The sequence below is a fragment of the Meleagris gallopavo genome, chromosome 1, assembly GCF_000146605.3.
Source record: "Meleagris gallopavo isolate NT-WF06-2002-E0010 breed Aviagen turkey brand Nicholas breeding stock chromosome 1, Turkey_5.1, whole genome shotgun sequence".
Lineage (NCBI taxonomy): Eukaryota > Metazoa > Chordata > Aves > Galliformes > Phasianidae > Meleagris > Meleagris gallopavo.
The window spans coordinates 21578935-21593255 of NC_015011.2; the positions used below are offsets into that span (position 1 = coordinate 21578935).

General features: G+C 39.5%; 1 protein-coding gene across 1 annotated transcript in view; it reads left to right on the top strand.

The window, feature by feature from the left end:
- The window catches only part of LOC100541182 (V-type proton ATPase subunit S1), a gene marked incomplete at its 5' end in the record, with an annotated part of 55116 nt that extends 48964 nt beyond the window's left edge, over positions 1 to 6152 (top strand). The window contains one exon of the mRNA XM_031552124.1: positions 5333 to 6152. Within this exon, the coding sequence (XP_031407984.1) occupies positions 5333 to 5542 (210 nt within the window). The remainder of the gene's footprint in view (positions 1 to 5332) is intronic.
- Between the last annotated feature and the right edge of the window lie 8169 nt (positions 6153 to 14321).

Genomic DNA, 14321 nt, shown 5'->3' on the forward strand with positions numbered 1-14321 from the left:
ACCAATAAAACCAAATGCGCTTAATCAGGCAAAGAATGACTAAGTCTCCACGCCTGTTTAATGAATTGGGCTGCTGCTGGAAATGTAGACCTCTTAGGTAGGTGGCTTTATGCTGCTTACTTTGTTTTTATTTGATTTCTTTCCTCTTTGTTTACCTAGAAAAGTACAGCTTAGTGTGGTTACAGCTTTCAATGACATAGATAGTCTAAACTCCTACAGACAGAAACAATGCCCAGTGGAATTAAATGTAATGGAAGGTTGGAAGGTTTGCCATGGATTACAATCAGGAGAAATACTAGGTACCACATGGCCCAGAAGGAAAACATTTTGCTGCTTTTTTTTTTTTTAATGAAATACAGATCTTCCCTATATTTTGAATAGATGTAGATGGGCACTGATTTTCATTTAGAGAGAAGCACATTAGCAAATTGGACTCACTTTGTCAAAGATGAGCTAATCTCATAACTGGATACAAATACTGATATAGACATATTAATAATTTATCAAAAAATCTCAGTGATCTGAATTCACGTTTGACATTTCAGTTTAAAAACTGAAATCTCAAAAAAATAGCATTGGTGGTAAGATTTACTTTCCTCCTACTACCCAGAGCTGCTTAGGTCTATTGCAGATTCGGATTCTAAAAGAAGATGAAATGCAAATTTAATATCTTTAGTCATTATTCAGCTACACAAAAACACTAGGCCTAAGTATCTCTGGCAGCCTTCCTTTTTAATCACTGTTTTTTATCTTCCCCTTTGCAGGCTTTAAGATTAAGTCCCAAAGCTTTTGAGAAGCAATACAGCAGTACATACCATTGCTGTGAAGGTTCCTCCTGATGGTGGTGTTTTATGGAAAGGCTTGAAAATGTCTGAGTCCATGCAACTGGACCTTGTCTAGTCAAATCTTTGAAGTGCAAAGCACAGATTTTGACATCACTGGTCTGTGATCTGTGAAAATACATGGGCTGTCAAAATACAAAGGGTCCACAACCTGTCTTTTCCTAGAACTTCTACCTTCTCAAAGCATAACAAGAGGTCTTCTTCCTCCTTTAGCAGGAATCCTTTCCGTCTAGCTTTAATAAGAGGAGAGGTAATAGGTTACCTACCTTCTTCTTTACTCCTGTGGAGCAACAGCTGCTTCCACTGTTCAGATAACAGAACTTTCCTTTGGAACAAGGCCTTCTTCTCTAATCAAGTCTTTGTTTTTAAAAACAGCCTGGAAAGCCTTATTCTAAGCATTTTTGTTATATGATTCTCGCTCAAGCCAGAATGTCACCATTTTTACCACTGTCTAAGTTCTCTCTAAGCTAGATCATACCTTCACAGTTATCATCTACTGATACGTGAAGAAATCTGAATGGCATCACTGTTGGTCTTTGTCCAAGAATGAGATTTGCTAACTCCCAAGCTGTGTTGCAAGATGAAGAAAGCACATGGGATGTGCTTAGTGACTGCAGACAGCACAGAATCTGCTTGCTGACACTGGTGAACATCATTTTCATTGTCAGTATTATGCAGTGAATCAGAAATCAGGACCCAGTGCCAGTCTAGCTGGTGCAATTGCACTTTACTACTTTGGATGGTCAAAATAGTATCACCGTACTAAAGAGGTTGTGGCATCTGCACAGTGAAGGTTTCCATAGTATGTTCCAGGACCAGGCTGAAATGATGCAGGTATTGCTTTATCCTGGAGCTATAAAGAACCTCGGTAGGATACTATTTAGACAAAGCCTTTGCCTACAGTGTCACCACTCACAGGTGTAAATTGTACTAATATCACTCTGTTATGGCTTTTTGTGGCAAGAAAGGTTACTCTGCCATTATAAATCTCGTCTTTTTGAGGCTCTCAAGGTTTTCTAAGAAATTAAAGAGGAAGCAGCCACCAAGTACTGTTTTTCTTTACTGTGTGTCATTCTGGTTTTCAAACCACTTTGCCCTTAACAAAAACTGCCAAAAACTTTAAAGCTACTAATTTTAGGGTTCTTTATGGCTGAAATATTATTATGTTCAAAAATTAGATGTCCAGTGTACGTTTAAGATCAGTGAAAACAAGAGATCTTACTTGAAGGCTTTGTCAGAGGCCAGACGATGAGGAGACTCAATACAGGACAAATAATTTAAAACATGCTCAGCAAATCTCGCTAGTATGGACAAGACAAGTAATACTAGTCCAAACAGTAAAACCAAAACTTCCACAGAAAGTGAGCTTTGGATCCTGTATGCTGTATTTTGTGTTCATAAAAATTAGAGAAATTTTTAAGTATTTTTAATTTCTTCTTGGTAGAAATGCTGCTAGAAATGACATTTTTATCGTTTAGCTGCATTGTGACACCCCCACAGGAATGATAAAGCTTCAGAAAAGCAATAAAAGAATCCTGCATATAATTTTTCTTGAAAGTAGATATCACATTTTAAGAATGTACAATTAAAGCTTTCATCTCAGAGGTTCAATAAGCATAATCATTCTTAAAAAAAAAGCACCGAAAAAAAAACCACAAAAAACCACCACCAATAGGATTGACAAAATAAAATACAGTATTTCTGGCTCTAAACTAGAAGTAGTAATATCTTGCTAAAGCACATATAGGTGCTAAGTGCTTTAGATTTCCTGTAAATGTGGTAATGAGAATGCATCGTTTTTCAGAATTTCAGTCTTTTTTTACTGAAATAACATAAATCATCACCTGCTTTTTATTGTAGATAAGTTTTTCAGATTATATTTCATGACTACTATTTACATTTTCATCTGTTGTCAAAGCAGAGGCTTAATAAGAAACAGCTTTGGTAAGCACCTGTATTCTCTGAAACTGCACAGTTATCCAACCCAAAAGCTTACTGCCAGTAATCCTGCTTTAATCAGAACTCTGACTGCCTATAGTGAAAGCATTTAGGATTTGCAAGTAGCGGCAGGGATCTCACTTGGAAAGGTTCTTCTACAAGGTCCAAAAAATCTCACAATGTTAAAATTATCTTCACAACCATGGTACCTTACTCCTGCATATGATAATAGCTTTATTAATCAGCATTCCACAAGGTACAGGCATTGCTTTAAACACATATTATATGCACATTAACTTCAGTTGCCTGAACCATGAATTAACTCAAACTCAGAGTGCTTACTGAAGTAGCGTTGTCTACAAGCTACAGACAAATTTCTTTAGTTTGTGCAGCATCTTTCATAGGCAGTGCAAAATCAGTTATTAACACAAAATTTTTATGTTAATTTATCTTAAAGCATAGAATAATCATGGAATGGGAACACAGAAATTAAAAGTCTGTGATCTCCTTTTCCCATTTTCTTCCACTAGTTTCCCTTCCTTCTGAAGGAGTGGGTGCTTATGTCATTAGGTGCCTGTTCCTACACAGCAAATTGTCTTCCCTTTAATCTTTCAAAATTTTAACTGGTTTTAACAAAAGCTTAAGTATAGTATCAGTCTCAGAGGCATTCAGTTTGTTCATACTTCTTGCAAAATTTGGAGATCTATCAGAATAGATAGATAAAAGATCCCCAGATAGCTCACCAAATTAGTTGACTTTTCTGAGGATAATAATAACAGTGTGAGTTCAACCAGTAGCAGATCTCAAGAAACCAATCACAAGAGAAATATTAGAGGTTTCCCTAAGCGCATGAAAAGCTTATCAGAGAATCATAAAATGTCTGAGGTTGGCAGGAACCTTGAAGATCATCATGTTCCATCCCCCTGCTGTGGTCAGGGTTGCCACCTCCTAGATCAGGCTGCCAGTGGCCCCATCAACAGGTACTCTGGGCAACTCTTCCAGTGCCCTACCATCCTCTGAGTAAAAAATTTCCTCCCAATATCCAATCTAATTGTCCTCTCCTTTTTGGAATTCCTTCTTTCTGTTGTGTCAACTGCACCACTGTGCTTGGTGTCATCAGCAAACTTGCTGACAGTGCACTCAATCCCCGTGTCTATGCCATTGATAAAGACATTGAAGAGCACCAGTCCTAAGACAGACTCTTTTCGAGCATCGCTTGTCAGCAGCCTCCACTTGAACGTAGAGATGTTGACTACAACCTTCTGGCTGCAATCATCCAGCCAATTATTTATCTACCAAATAGTCCAGCCTTCAAGTGCAAATTTCTCCAATTTAGAGATAGGGATGTGGTGTGGGGCCATGCCAGAGGCCTTGCAGAAGTCCAGGTAGACAACATCGTTTGCCCTTCCTTTGCCACCAGTGCCATCATTCCATCATAGAAGTCACCAGATTGGACAAGCACAATCTGCCCTTGATAAAGTCATGCTGGCTGTCATGGATCACGTCCTCACCTCGCACACGCCTGAACATGTATTCCAATAGGATCTGCTCTCTGATCTTACCAGGCACAGTGGTGAGGCTCACCAGCCTGTAGTTCCCTGGGTCTTCCTTTCTCCATTTCTTAAAAATGAGAGCAATATTTCCCTTTTTCCAGTCACCAGGGACTTCATCTGACAGCTGTGACTCTTCAAATATGATGGAGTGTGGCTTGCCACCCATATCAGCCAGTTCCTTCAGAACCCTGGGATGCATGTCATCTGTCCCAATAGACTTGTGCACATTCAGCCTCATGAGGTGGTCTTGGATTTGCCCTTCTCTTACACTGAGAGAGATTTTGCTTCCCTGACTTACTCCGAGAGGTTCAGGGATCTGAGGGATGTGGGAAGCCTGACTTCTGGTGAAGGCTGAGGCAAAGAAGTCTTTGACTACCTCTCATGCCTGTTGAAGGTAACTTTCACTTCTCATTAGTCAGAGGAGGTACACTGTCCTGTGTACCTGTAGAATCCCTTCTTGTTATTCTTTCACATCCTTCACCAAGTCCAGTTCCATATATGGGCTTTTGTATGTGAATACACAGCATTGAGTCCACACCTCAATGGAGGATAAAAAACCTTACCAACTCTTTTCTTAAACTTTTACTAAAACTCAGCTAAAATATTACGTATCGTTAAGTGTATTTTAAAGTAGGCTCCAGAAGTTCTACTCATCAAGGAGTTATTATCTAAAAATCTCAAGATATTTTGACAAATCATATCATTTGGGTAGCCTTGCCTCACACACCATTGAATTTCCTGATTCTGAAGTGGTCATCAAGCTAGGCTGGTCACACATACTTTCAAAACTAACACAAATTTGTGAAGTGGGAACACAACCTCTCTTGCCAAACATATAATTTCTGCAACTTTTTAAGTGGGAAGAAGACCTGGAAAATTGTTATGCAAAATATTTCTTCTCACTCTTTTTTAATGGTATGAGTGAGAGTGCCATACATCCTGAAAGTAACGTCTGTATTTTACATTTAATTTCACTCATCTGTCTTTCTTCATTCTCAGATTCAAGGATTCAATGTGGAAAATGGCCAGTTTTCCTACGCCAGTGACTGTACAGGTTTCTTCAGTCCTGCAATCTGGATGGGCTTGGTAATATCTATAATTTTACTGTGGATCCTGACCTATGGAATCCATATGATCATGCAGCTCACAACAAACAGCAGATTTGATGATCCCAAAGGTCCAGCTCTGTCAGTTCCTCAGACAGAATAGCCATGGATTTATTTAATACTGCTTCAGCTTTTCCTGGGTTGATATTTATGATTTTTATAAGCCTTCTACTTCATGACATATGTAACCTAAAAAGATGTCATCGCAGAAGAGGATAATCAAACGACATATTAAAAGGATACTTATGGTTAGCAATAATAATAATAATTGTTATTAACTTTCATTTTTTTAATAATGTTCATTATTAAGGTCTAAGGTGAGGTTGTCAAGATTATTACTCTAGCTATTAAAAAGACCAGAACAAGCTGCCTTCAGATTAAATATTTTTGGGAAAGAAAGACTATCAAAACAGAGAGAAATGAGAAGGATTTATAAATAACTAATTCAATAAGAAACTGAAATATTATCATACTAAGTATGATTAAATGTGCTAGTGCAGATGGAAATAATGCATTTTTCCTAGCATTCTTCCTTTGTCAGGTATCTTTGGAGTAATTCTGAAGGTTGTACAGAAAAGATAGTGGTACTGTACTGTTTGAGTCTGGATGTGTTTATGGTCATCTCACTGCTTCCAGAAGCCTGATAGAGCTCGGTGTGATTAATTCTTTTGCAATTAATAAAGATACTACAACCTCTTATTGATCAATCTGAATGTGGTGGGAATTGCTAAATATTATGGGACAGTAAATGGTAAAATGGTGAAAAAAGGTAAAATAATATTTTTATTCTTTTGTTAGAATGTATTTTTAAGACTGCACATGTTCTGTTACTAGATAAAGAGCAAAAAGATACAATTTAGCAAAGTTATATTTGTCACATGAGAAAAATTCTATTTTTTTTTTAATCTTTGTCCATCTCATAGGACATATATGATTAAGAGGAAAGATGGTTAGAATCAGCTATTTAACTAAACCAGTAATAGTTTATACTCATCATTTCTGGATGCTACATTTTTGCTCCTAAGCCAATGAAGTAAGTTAAATGCTATCTGAAGCTATTCCTTCTTAATCATTCAGTCCTGACTGGAAGACAAAAAGGAAACTGGTGTGTAACTAGGAAAGGTGACTCCACTGCTGTAGTATTTTCCCCAGATGTTTTGCAAAACCTTGAGGAATGCTGGCATTTGATCTGCACAAAAATGCGTTAGACAGGCACTTTGCAAAAACAAGTTGCCAGAAGAGAGAACTGGACTTCATTAATTCCCTCTTTAAAGAACTAGTCTTCCTTGAAAATTGACATAATAGTCATGAAACTGATAGCTAGAACACACAAAGAATGGTTTGTAGAAGACAGCTTTCCTATGCCTCTTTTCTAGATTCACCAAAATTTAAAATAGATTTTGTTCACTGGTGATGATATATGAGAACTGAAGAACAGCTATACAAGGCCACCTAGATAGGGATCCAGTATCCAGCAGCACTATGAGAATGGTGAGCATGTACAAGAATGGTGCTTCCTGCAGACATTTGCCTGGTCTCAACCATTTAAATTCAGGGACTTCCTCAGCCAGAGATGGTGACTGTATTTAGTAACTCTCGGTATATCTATATTCCTGAATTTGTCCAGTTTTCCCCTTCAACCCATGGACTCCTCGAATTCTCAGTATCTTGACTGAAGTGTGGCACTGAGGATACCCTCCCTTGCTTGCCTAGGCTGAACTTGGAGAAGAGCAGAAAATAGTCTCACCTAGTGAAAAGGAAGGCATCTTCCAGAAGAGATCAAGTTGGAAGAGATGCTGGAAGATAGGTTTGTTGGATTATCATCAGTAAAAGTGGACACCTCAGAAAAAGGGCAGACTAAACTATCTGCTGTGTTTGATATTACACTTTCCAGGTTACAGTGAAGATACTTGGGGGGGAAGGAGGGGGGGAAACACTTGCAGCGGTATGTTATGCTGCCCTGCAGCCATGGACAGCAGCAAAACACTGATTTCAGCAGGGCTAGGCCTCAAGAAATTCAGCAGGATTTTACACCTGCCTGTGTTTGTCTACTTTGCAGAATAAAGTTAGAAAGCTGCCAAGGGCTGCTCAGTTCTGTGTACCTCTGTTTTCACAGTTCAGCTTAATCACAGGTGCACTTGTTAAGACATGCCTGCTTTAGGAACAGTTCCAGCGAGAACATTAACTGTGTCTGGAAGGTGTGAGCCATGGTGACTTACCCTGGAGCTCATTGAAGTTATCAGAAGTATTTCCAAAGACTTCTGTGAGTGCCAGCTCATTTTCTACAGAATACAAAATAATGAAGAGGGGAGGGTGGCAAAGAGCACAGCTAAAAAAAAAACACCAAACAAACAAAACAAAACAAAAACATAAATAAATGAAACTTTGAAACGTTACTGATAGTTTCTGATTTTTTTTTCTCTCAGAACAAAACAAAAACACCCAAAACCTATAGTGCAACTTGAGAAAAAAATAATTTATCTATGAGAAATCAAGAAGGTTAAAACCAGTATTGAAGCCATAAGATATTTAAAGCATTTCATCTCAAAACTCAACAATGATCACTTGTTGGAGGGGAGAGCAGAGATGGAACTACAGTCTGAGTCAGAACAGTTCTGACTCCTGTTCATGCTATGGGTACTAGCTTGCTGTATTGGTTTCTCTACTTGTAAAATGGCTTCTTTCACAAACCACGTGGAAACTCATAAATGATTTGCAGTGAAACAAGATAATGGAAACACTCTAAGAGTAGTATTTGTGTGTAGACCATAGAGGAAATTAAGTCATTCCATCTGCGAAGGTAAGACTCGATTATTATTTGGTCCCTCCCTTTCTTCTGGAGCCTGGTAGATAATTAATTTGCAAACGTATCAGCTGAATTAGGGAGCATCTGAAAATTAGAGAGCTCCATAATTCTTTCAACATAGGGAAATAAACCAGAGAAACTAACCTAAGATACAAGAGGAATTTTGAATATTGGGTATTGGTCACTGTTGGCAGAATGTCTCAGCAGGTGGTGATGACTGTAGGAGCAAGTATAGTGACAATCTCCTTGTATTGCCCAAGGGAAGCAGATAATATGCACTTAGTCATGAGGGCTGGAAGTTTTTCTCCTACACACTGTTGTTTCTGCTGCATCTTGGGGTGAGTTGACTGTGGCCAAATGTCAGAGGCCAACCCAGCTGCTTTCTTACTGCTTATCCTTAGTAGGCCAGGGGGGAAAACAGAATGGAAAAGATAATGGATCAAGATGAAGATGTAGAAGTCATTTAACTAGTCACTGTCATGGGCAAAACCAGACTTGGGGAAAATTAATTTATTGCCATTTGAAATAGTGGGATAGTGAGAAACAAAACACTTTCAGTTGGCTTAAAATAATTATGCCAAAATATAATCTTCGAGTAAAGGAAACCAGTCTTATTCTTTTTGCTAGTAAATGTTCTCTCAGATTAGTTTGTTCCCTATCAAAATTTAGCAGTGTAAAATAAAAGAGGAAAGAACTGTTTCTTTAGAACTCAGATTTCTAAAAGCTTATAAAAATATTGAAGTGTAGGGGGGAGGGGGGAAAGAAAAAAAAAAACAAGATCTTGCCAAGGGGTGGTTCCCTAAGTAACTAGTCTCTCACTTCCAGAATGTGGGTCAGTGTCTTTCCTAGTCTTCCTACCTGTGTGGGTAGAAGGAAGGCTTATTGTGGTGACTGAAAGACAAGAGCGTATCACCTGCTGTTGATGTACCACAAATGAAGAGGCTGCCTGTTCTTCATCACAACTTTTTGTACACGTTCTGATTCAACAAAGATTGCTTGCTCTAGATTAGCTGGATTTCTCTATACCCCAGGACCTGGTATGTTCTTGAATTATTATAATTAATTTTAGACTGTTTTATATGTTATTTATTACTACCATGAATGAATGAACATATCTTTTCAGCTTTGCAGATGTCAATGTGGGTGTGAAACCCACTTCCAATCTTAGTATTCCTGTAACTAGTTGTGTAGACATCACATAGAATGAAGTATAGTGACCATGACGTCGTATGCAGTTTTTGTTAGTTAATAAAAACTGTGCAATAATGATGTTTTAAATGTTGAAAAAAAATCATAAAAGTTCCTTTGGAGGATGGATAAGTTAAGGAAGTGCTGATGTAATATTAAAATCGTAATTTCATATATCATATTTATCCCAGGTAAATATGGATACATATATATAGTGAAGTGATAATTCCACTAATTAATGAATATCATTCACTGGAGCATACTGACATGATTTGAGATGTTACTCTCCTTGTTTTTCATCCATGTGTAACTGTGCCTCAGCTGTTCATTCAGTTCACACTGCTGTGCTCTCTTTTCCACCAAGGAGGTAATATATCATTTTGCACCAGAGTAGATGAGACGCAGGTGCCTGTCTGGATCTGTCATTCTTGCAGCTGAGTAATAAAATTCTGGCTGAGGAGCAAAGCAGATAGCTGCAAACACTGATGTCTTCACACATTACATTGATATTGGTGAAGTATTTTTGTCATACTTGTTGAAAGGGGAAACCAAAGCAGCCAGGTGACTTGTTAGGGTCAGGAACCACACTGCAGGCAGCCTGAGAGGCTGTTCTAGGCACTGTTTTCTGCCACTTCCTGCCTGAACGCAATGCAGCTAACCACATATATGAGGGCAGTGTCAGGAATGCTCTTGTATCCTGCTGCATAGACCCAAAGCTGGAGATACATAGAAGGCCCTGTGGTCCAGGTGTGGCCTGGACCTCTCTATTTCTTCACTCAAGCAGAGTCTGTGCAGAGCTTTCTGTTCACATCAGGGGCTTGGAAGAGACCAAAACCACACCTAGCATGACCCCTCTCCTCACATATGTCCTAAAGGGACTTGTTGAATGAAGATGTCCCAGGTCTCAGCCCTTATCTTTAACAAAAAGAGGAAAGACAAGGGGCACTACGGGCCCTCCTGTTTTCCTCAAAAGACTGAATTGAAGTCCTTACCCATTCAATTGGCCACCAGTCCTACACCCCAGTGGACAAGAACAGATGGCTATGAAGGGCCCTGCGGCTACAGGTGAGGGCGTGCATGCCTGTGTGATGCTGGGCTACCTCAGAAGGCTCCCAAGCCTTCAGCATTGGCTCCCAGAGCTGCAGCCAGGGTTGCCTGCAGGTGAGGCCAGAGCCCATGCCTTGGCAGGCCTCCAGGAGCCTAAGGTGTCTGAAAGGGAGATGGAAGGGGGAACCCTGCCCAGGCTATTCTGCATTTGTCTTACCGCACGCATGAAGCAACAGAATTGGTCCCCAGAGGGTTTGAACAGGCAGTTGAATTTTGAATGGAAAAGTCTGAGCCTTTATCTATCTCTTTGTAACTAGCTTGTATTACAATTAGAGAACAGATGGCCTGCTTTTTCTTGTACAGCTTTTGTGGATATATACTTATATGGCAAGAGTGGCATAGTTGCATGATGTTTCATTGATTTAGATTTTCAGAGAAATTTTTGGGAGTGTACTGGCTGATTTTGTTGCCAAAATTTAAAGCCTTAATGACTTACTACTACCAGCTTGCATGGCCTAGTGGTGATGTCTGGGTACCTAAATGGAGAAAGAATGCCAGGCCTTGCCTTTGTTTGCCTTAAATAGCACAACAATGATTTATTGAATGTGTGGGGGAAATTGGGGCTTGTTTGTGGTTCTGACATAATTTTAACCCATTTCTGCTATAATAGCTTTTATAGCACTCTTTCAAGTTCAAGGGGGCAGAAAGAGCTTAGTGGTCATAGATTGTCAGGCTAAGCATGCTTCTGGCAGCTGTGAAAGGAGCTAAAGATTAACCGATAGTTTTCTGAATTGTAATATTTGAAACATGTTCTGGAATAAAATTAGTGTCAAAGGCTTAAATGAGACAACATTTTGCATAATAACAGCCACCTTCTGTTTGTTGTGAAACTCTTGGTTAGCACATGAGCTGGTTACTTTTACCACTTCCCCTTATCAGAAAGGTGAAGGCATCCGGGATAGCCAAAGGTTTCACCTCAAAGATTCAGTAAGGAAGATTGCATGTTACTCATTAAGTCTGCATCTTGTCTAATCAGCAGTGTTTGTGCCTGCTACAAACCCAGGATCGGACTCAGCTGCTGTGCAGTGTGACTTATTCCAAAAGCTGTTTATAGTGAGACTATTGCTGTACATGCAAATGTAATCAAAAATTATAGCTCAGGTGTTCCTCTTTGATACTTTGAGATAGGAGGCCCACTATATTAAAGTGAACCACGCAGAGCTTCAACTGCAATATAATCTGTTCTCCACCTTTTTTACCGTTTGTTAAGAAAGGGACAGAAGCTCTCGCAGCAGAGGAAATGTCTGTTGTTAGTGTTCCAAGTGAAATCATTTTATTATTGTCATTAATTATTATATTTTTAGTCATTTGGAAGAAGGATGGTCTTTTCCCTCTGAACAAAAAGACTAATGCTAAACAGTTATTAGGCCCTTATAATGCTGTTAAGGAATATAGTGACCTTGCTTTAGTGGCAGTGCTGTGGTCATACTAATGCGTGCTTCTCATACAGATAGGGTCTCCAAATCAAAATGTACTGATGGAAGTTGCTTCAACTATATGGAAAGGCAGCAGCTTTCTGACTGAATGTATTGACTGACTTTATTTATTATTGTGCTACAGCACTGTGTGAAATTGTCTATTAAGTGAAGAACATAGCTTATACCTCAGATAACACAGGCTGCATAGGGCATGCATTCTGACAAAGACATTGAAATTAGCACTTTTCCTCCATCTCCTGAAAGACTAATGTGCAGAATGTTCAGATTAACATCTCCCTGTTCTGCAGTCTGGGAGCATCACCTTTTTGAGACACTGCGTCTCAGTGCTACTCAGCAGTACGGCCACTTGGTCTGGTGATCCCATTAACTGAGTCTGGCTTTGTTTAGTGTGATCACTCCTAGCAAAAGACTGGAATCTCCAGGATCATGCTGCAAGGACTGGAGATCTTGAGTCACTGCCTAATTTTCCAAAAATTCATTTTTTGGAGGTTTACACAAGCAATCCAAAACTGACATCTGCTTGAAAACAATTTAGTCAAATAGGTGAAAGAATCAAGAATAAAGGGCCAGGCCCAAAGTCTCTTTTTGATGAAAAGTTGCTAACAACCATATATATATATATATATGTGTGTGTGTGTGTGTGTGTGTATGTATATGTATATATATATGTATATATGTATGTATATGTGTATATATATATGTATATGTATATATATGTATGTATCTGAATTTATGTAGAAACTTAAAAAATAAAATAATGTAAAAAAAACCAACCATCCTCCTTACATTTGGGAGCTCTAAAGTGAGTTTGAGAGACCTATGCAAAATATAAGAGTGTTTGTTTGTTTGTTTGTTTTTAATGGTGAGCATGGCTATATTTGCTTTTTGAAAAGAGAATCTAAGATGGAGAACCTGTGGTGTTAGACTACTCCCAGCCCTTCTCTTAGCTGGATGCATTACGCAGAGAAAACACTGTGCTGTGCCAGTCAGGTCCACCCCTCGCAGATGATGGGCTGGCATCCCTCATGTCCTCTTGTGATTTAGGAAGCAGAGAAGCAAGGTGTCCTTCCCTCCCTCCTCTGTCCTTGCATGCAGCAAGCACAGCAGCAGTATTGATGCTCTGCTGAACTTCAGTATTTATGGAAAATTCATCGAGTGATGTTAGCCCTTCTCTCCAGTAAATAAAGGCATCATCCTGCTTCCTCATAGGCACAGCTGGGTTGGCAGCTGAATACTAAGCCTAATGTTGCTTCATCTTTTTTACTCAGGGTGTTATGGTGTCCATCTGACTTGAAGCTTCACCTGAGCTGAAGCTCACCTCATCTCCCCTTCTCTTCATGTTTGGAATGGGTCTGTTTGTGTGTACCCAGCAGAAGGGTGAACCAGGATTGATTTGGAAATGCTGGGATGTCAGTAACTCCAAAACATCCTCTCCTGCCCACAACCTGGGCTGCGCCTCCTCGCTGGCCCTTCCTGTTTGGTGACCTGTTTGGCTTGGAGTAAAGCACAGCACTTAAAAACATTTGGCAAGTGCAATGTCTGTCTGAGAACAACACAAGTGCCATTTGCCATCCTTTGCAGAAAGAAAAGCTGCTTATTTGTTTAGGAAATAGAGGCTATAATGTTTAACTTGTGATATTTTAGTCACTTCCATGGCAACAGACTCCAAGAGAACAAAGCAGGACTTCACCAGATCATGTAATAGCTTGGAAATGGAATAGAGGAAAATAAACATAGCAATACTATGAAGTTTCCTTTAACTTTTGAATGTTACCTCTGTTAATTAACTGATATAGTAATTCACTGCTGAACTATTACGGACAAATGGCGTTGCCTTCCCCAGTGCTCAGGCATCCTTGTTTCTGTGGGGGTAGGGATGTACCAGCCCAGCACAGTGCCCTTCCTTGCCCCGCACCTTACACTGCCCTGAGACAATGCTCAAATTCCAGCAGATGCCCGGCAGTAACTGTACCTAAGGGGCAGCACTAGTTAGAAACAAGGGTTCAAAGGCATTGGATTTTTCCATTTCCTTCTGTAGGTCTCAGATTTGTCCTTATCTTAAAAATCTGGCATGGCTCATTGCAGAGCAGACTGAGTCAGAGGTTGCAAAACACGGGGCTGAATTATTGTGCACGTGTTGTGTATAAAGGCAAACCCCTTATGTTCCCAGACCGAATCAGATCCAGTCACTGGCTTCTTAAACCCCTCACCACAGGCACTGAGGGACTGATTTACTATTGTGACTGTTGTGTTTTTGTGTTCTGTGTTCTCATCTCTTTAGGCTCGCTCATGCAAGTAGCACCAAAAAGGGCACAGTGCCCAGGTATCCAGTGGCTCTTTTT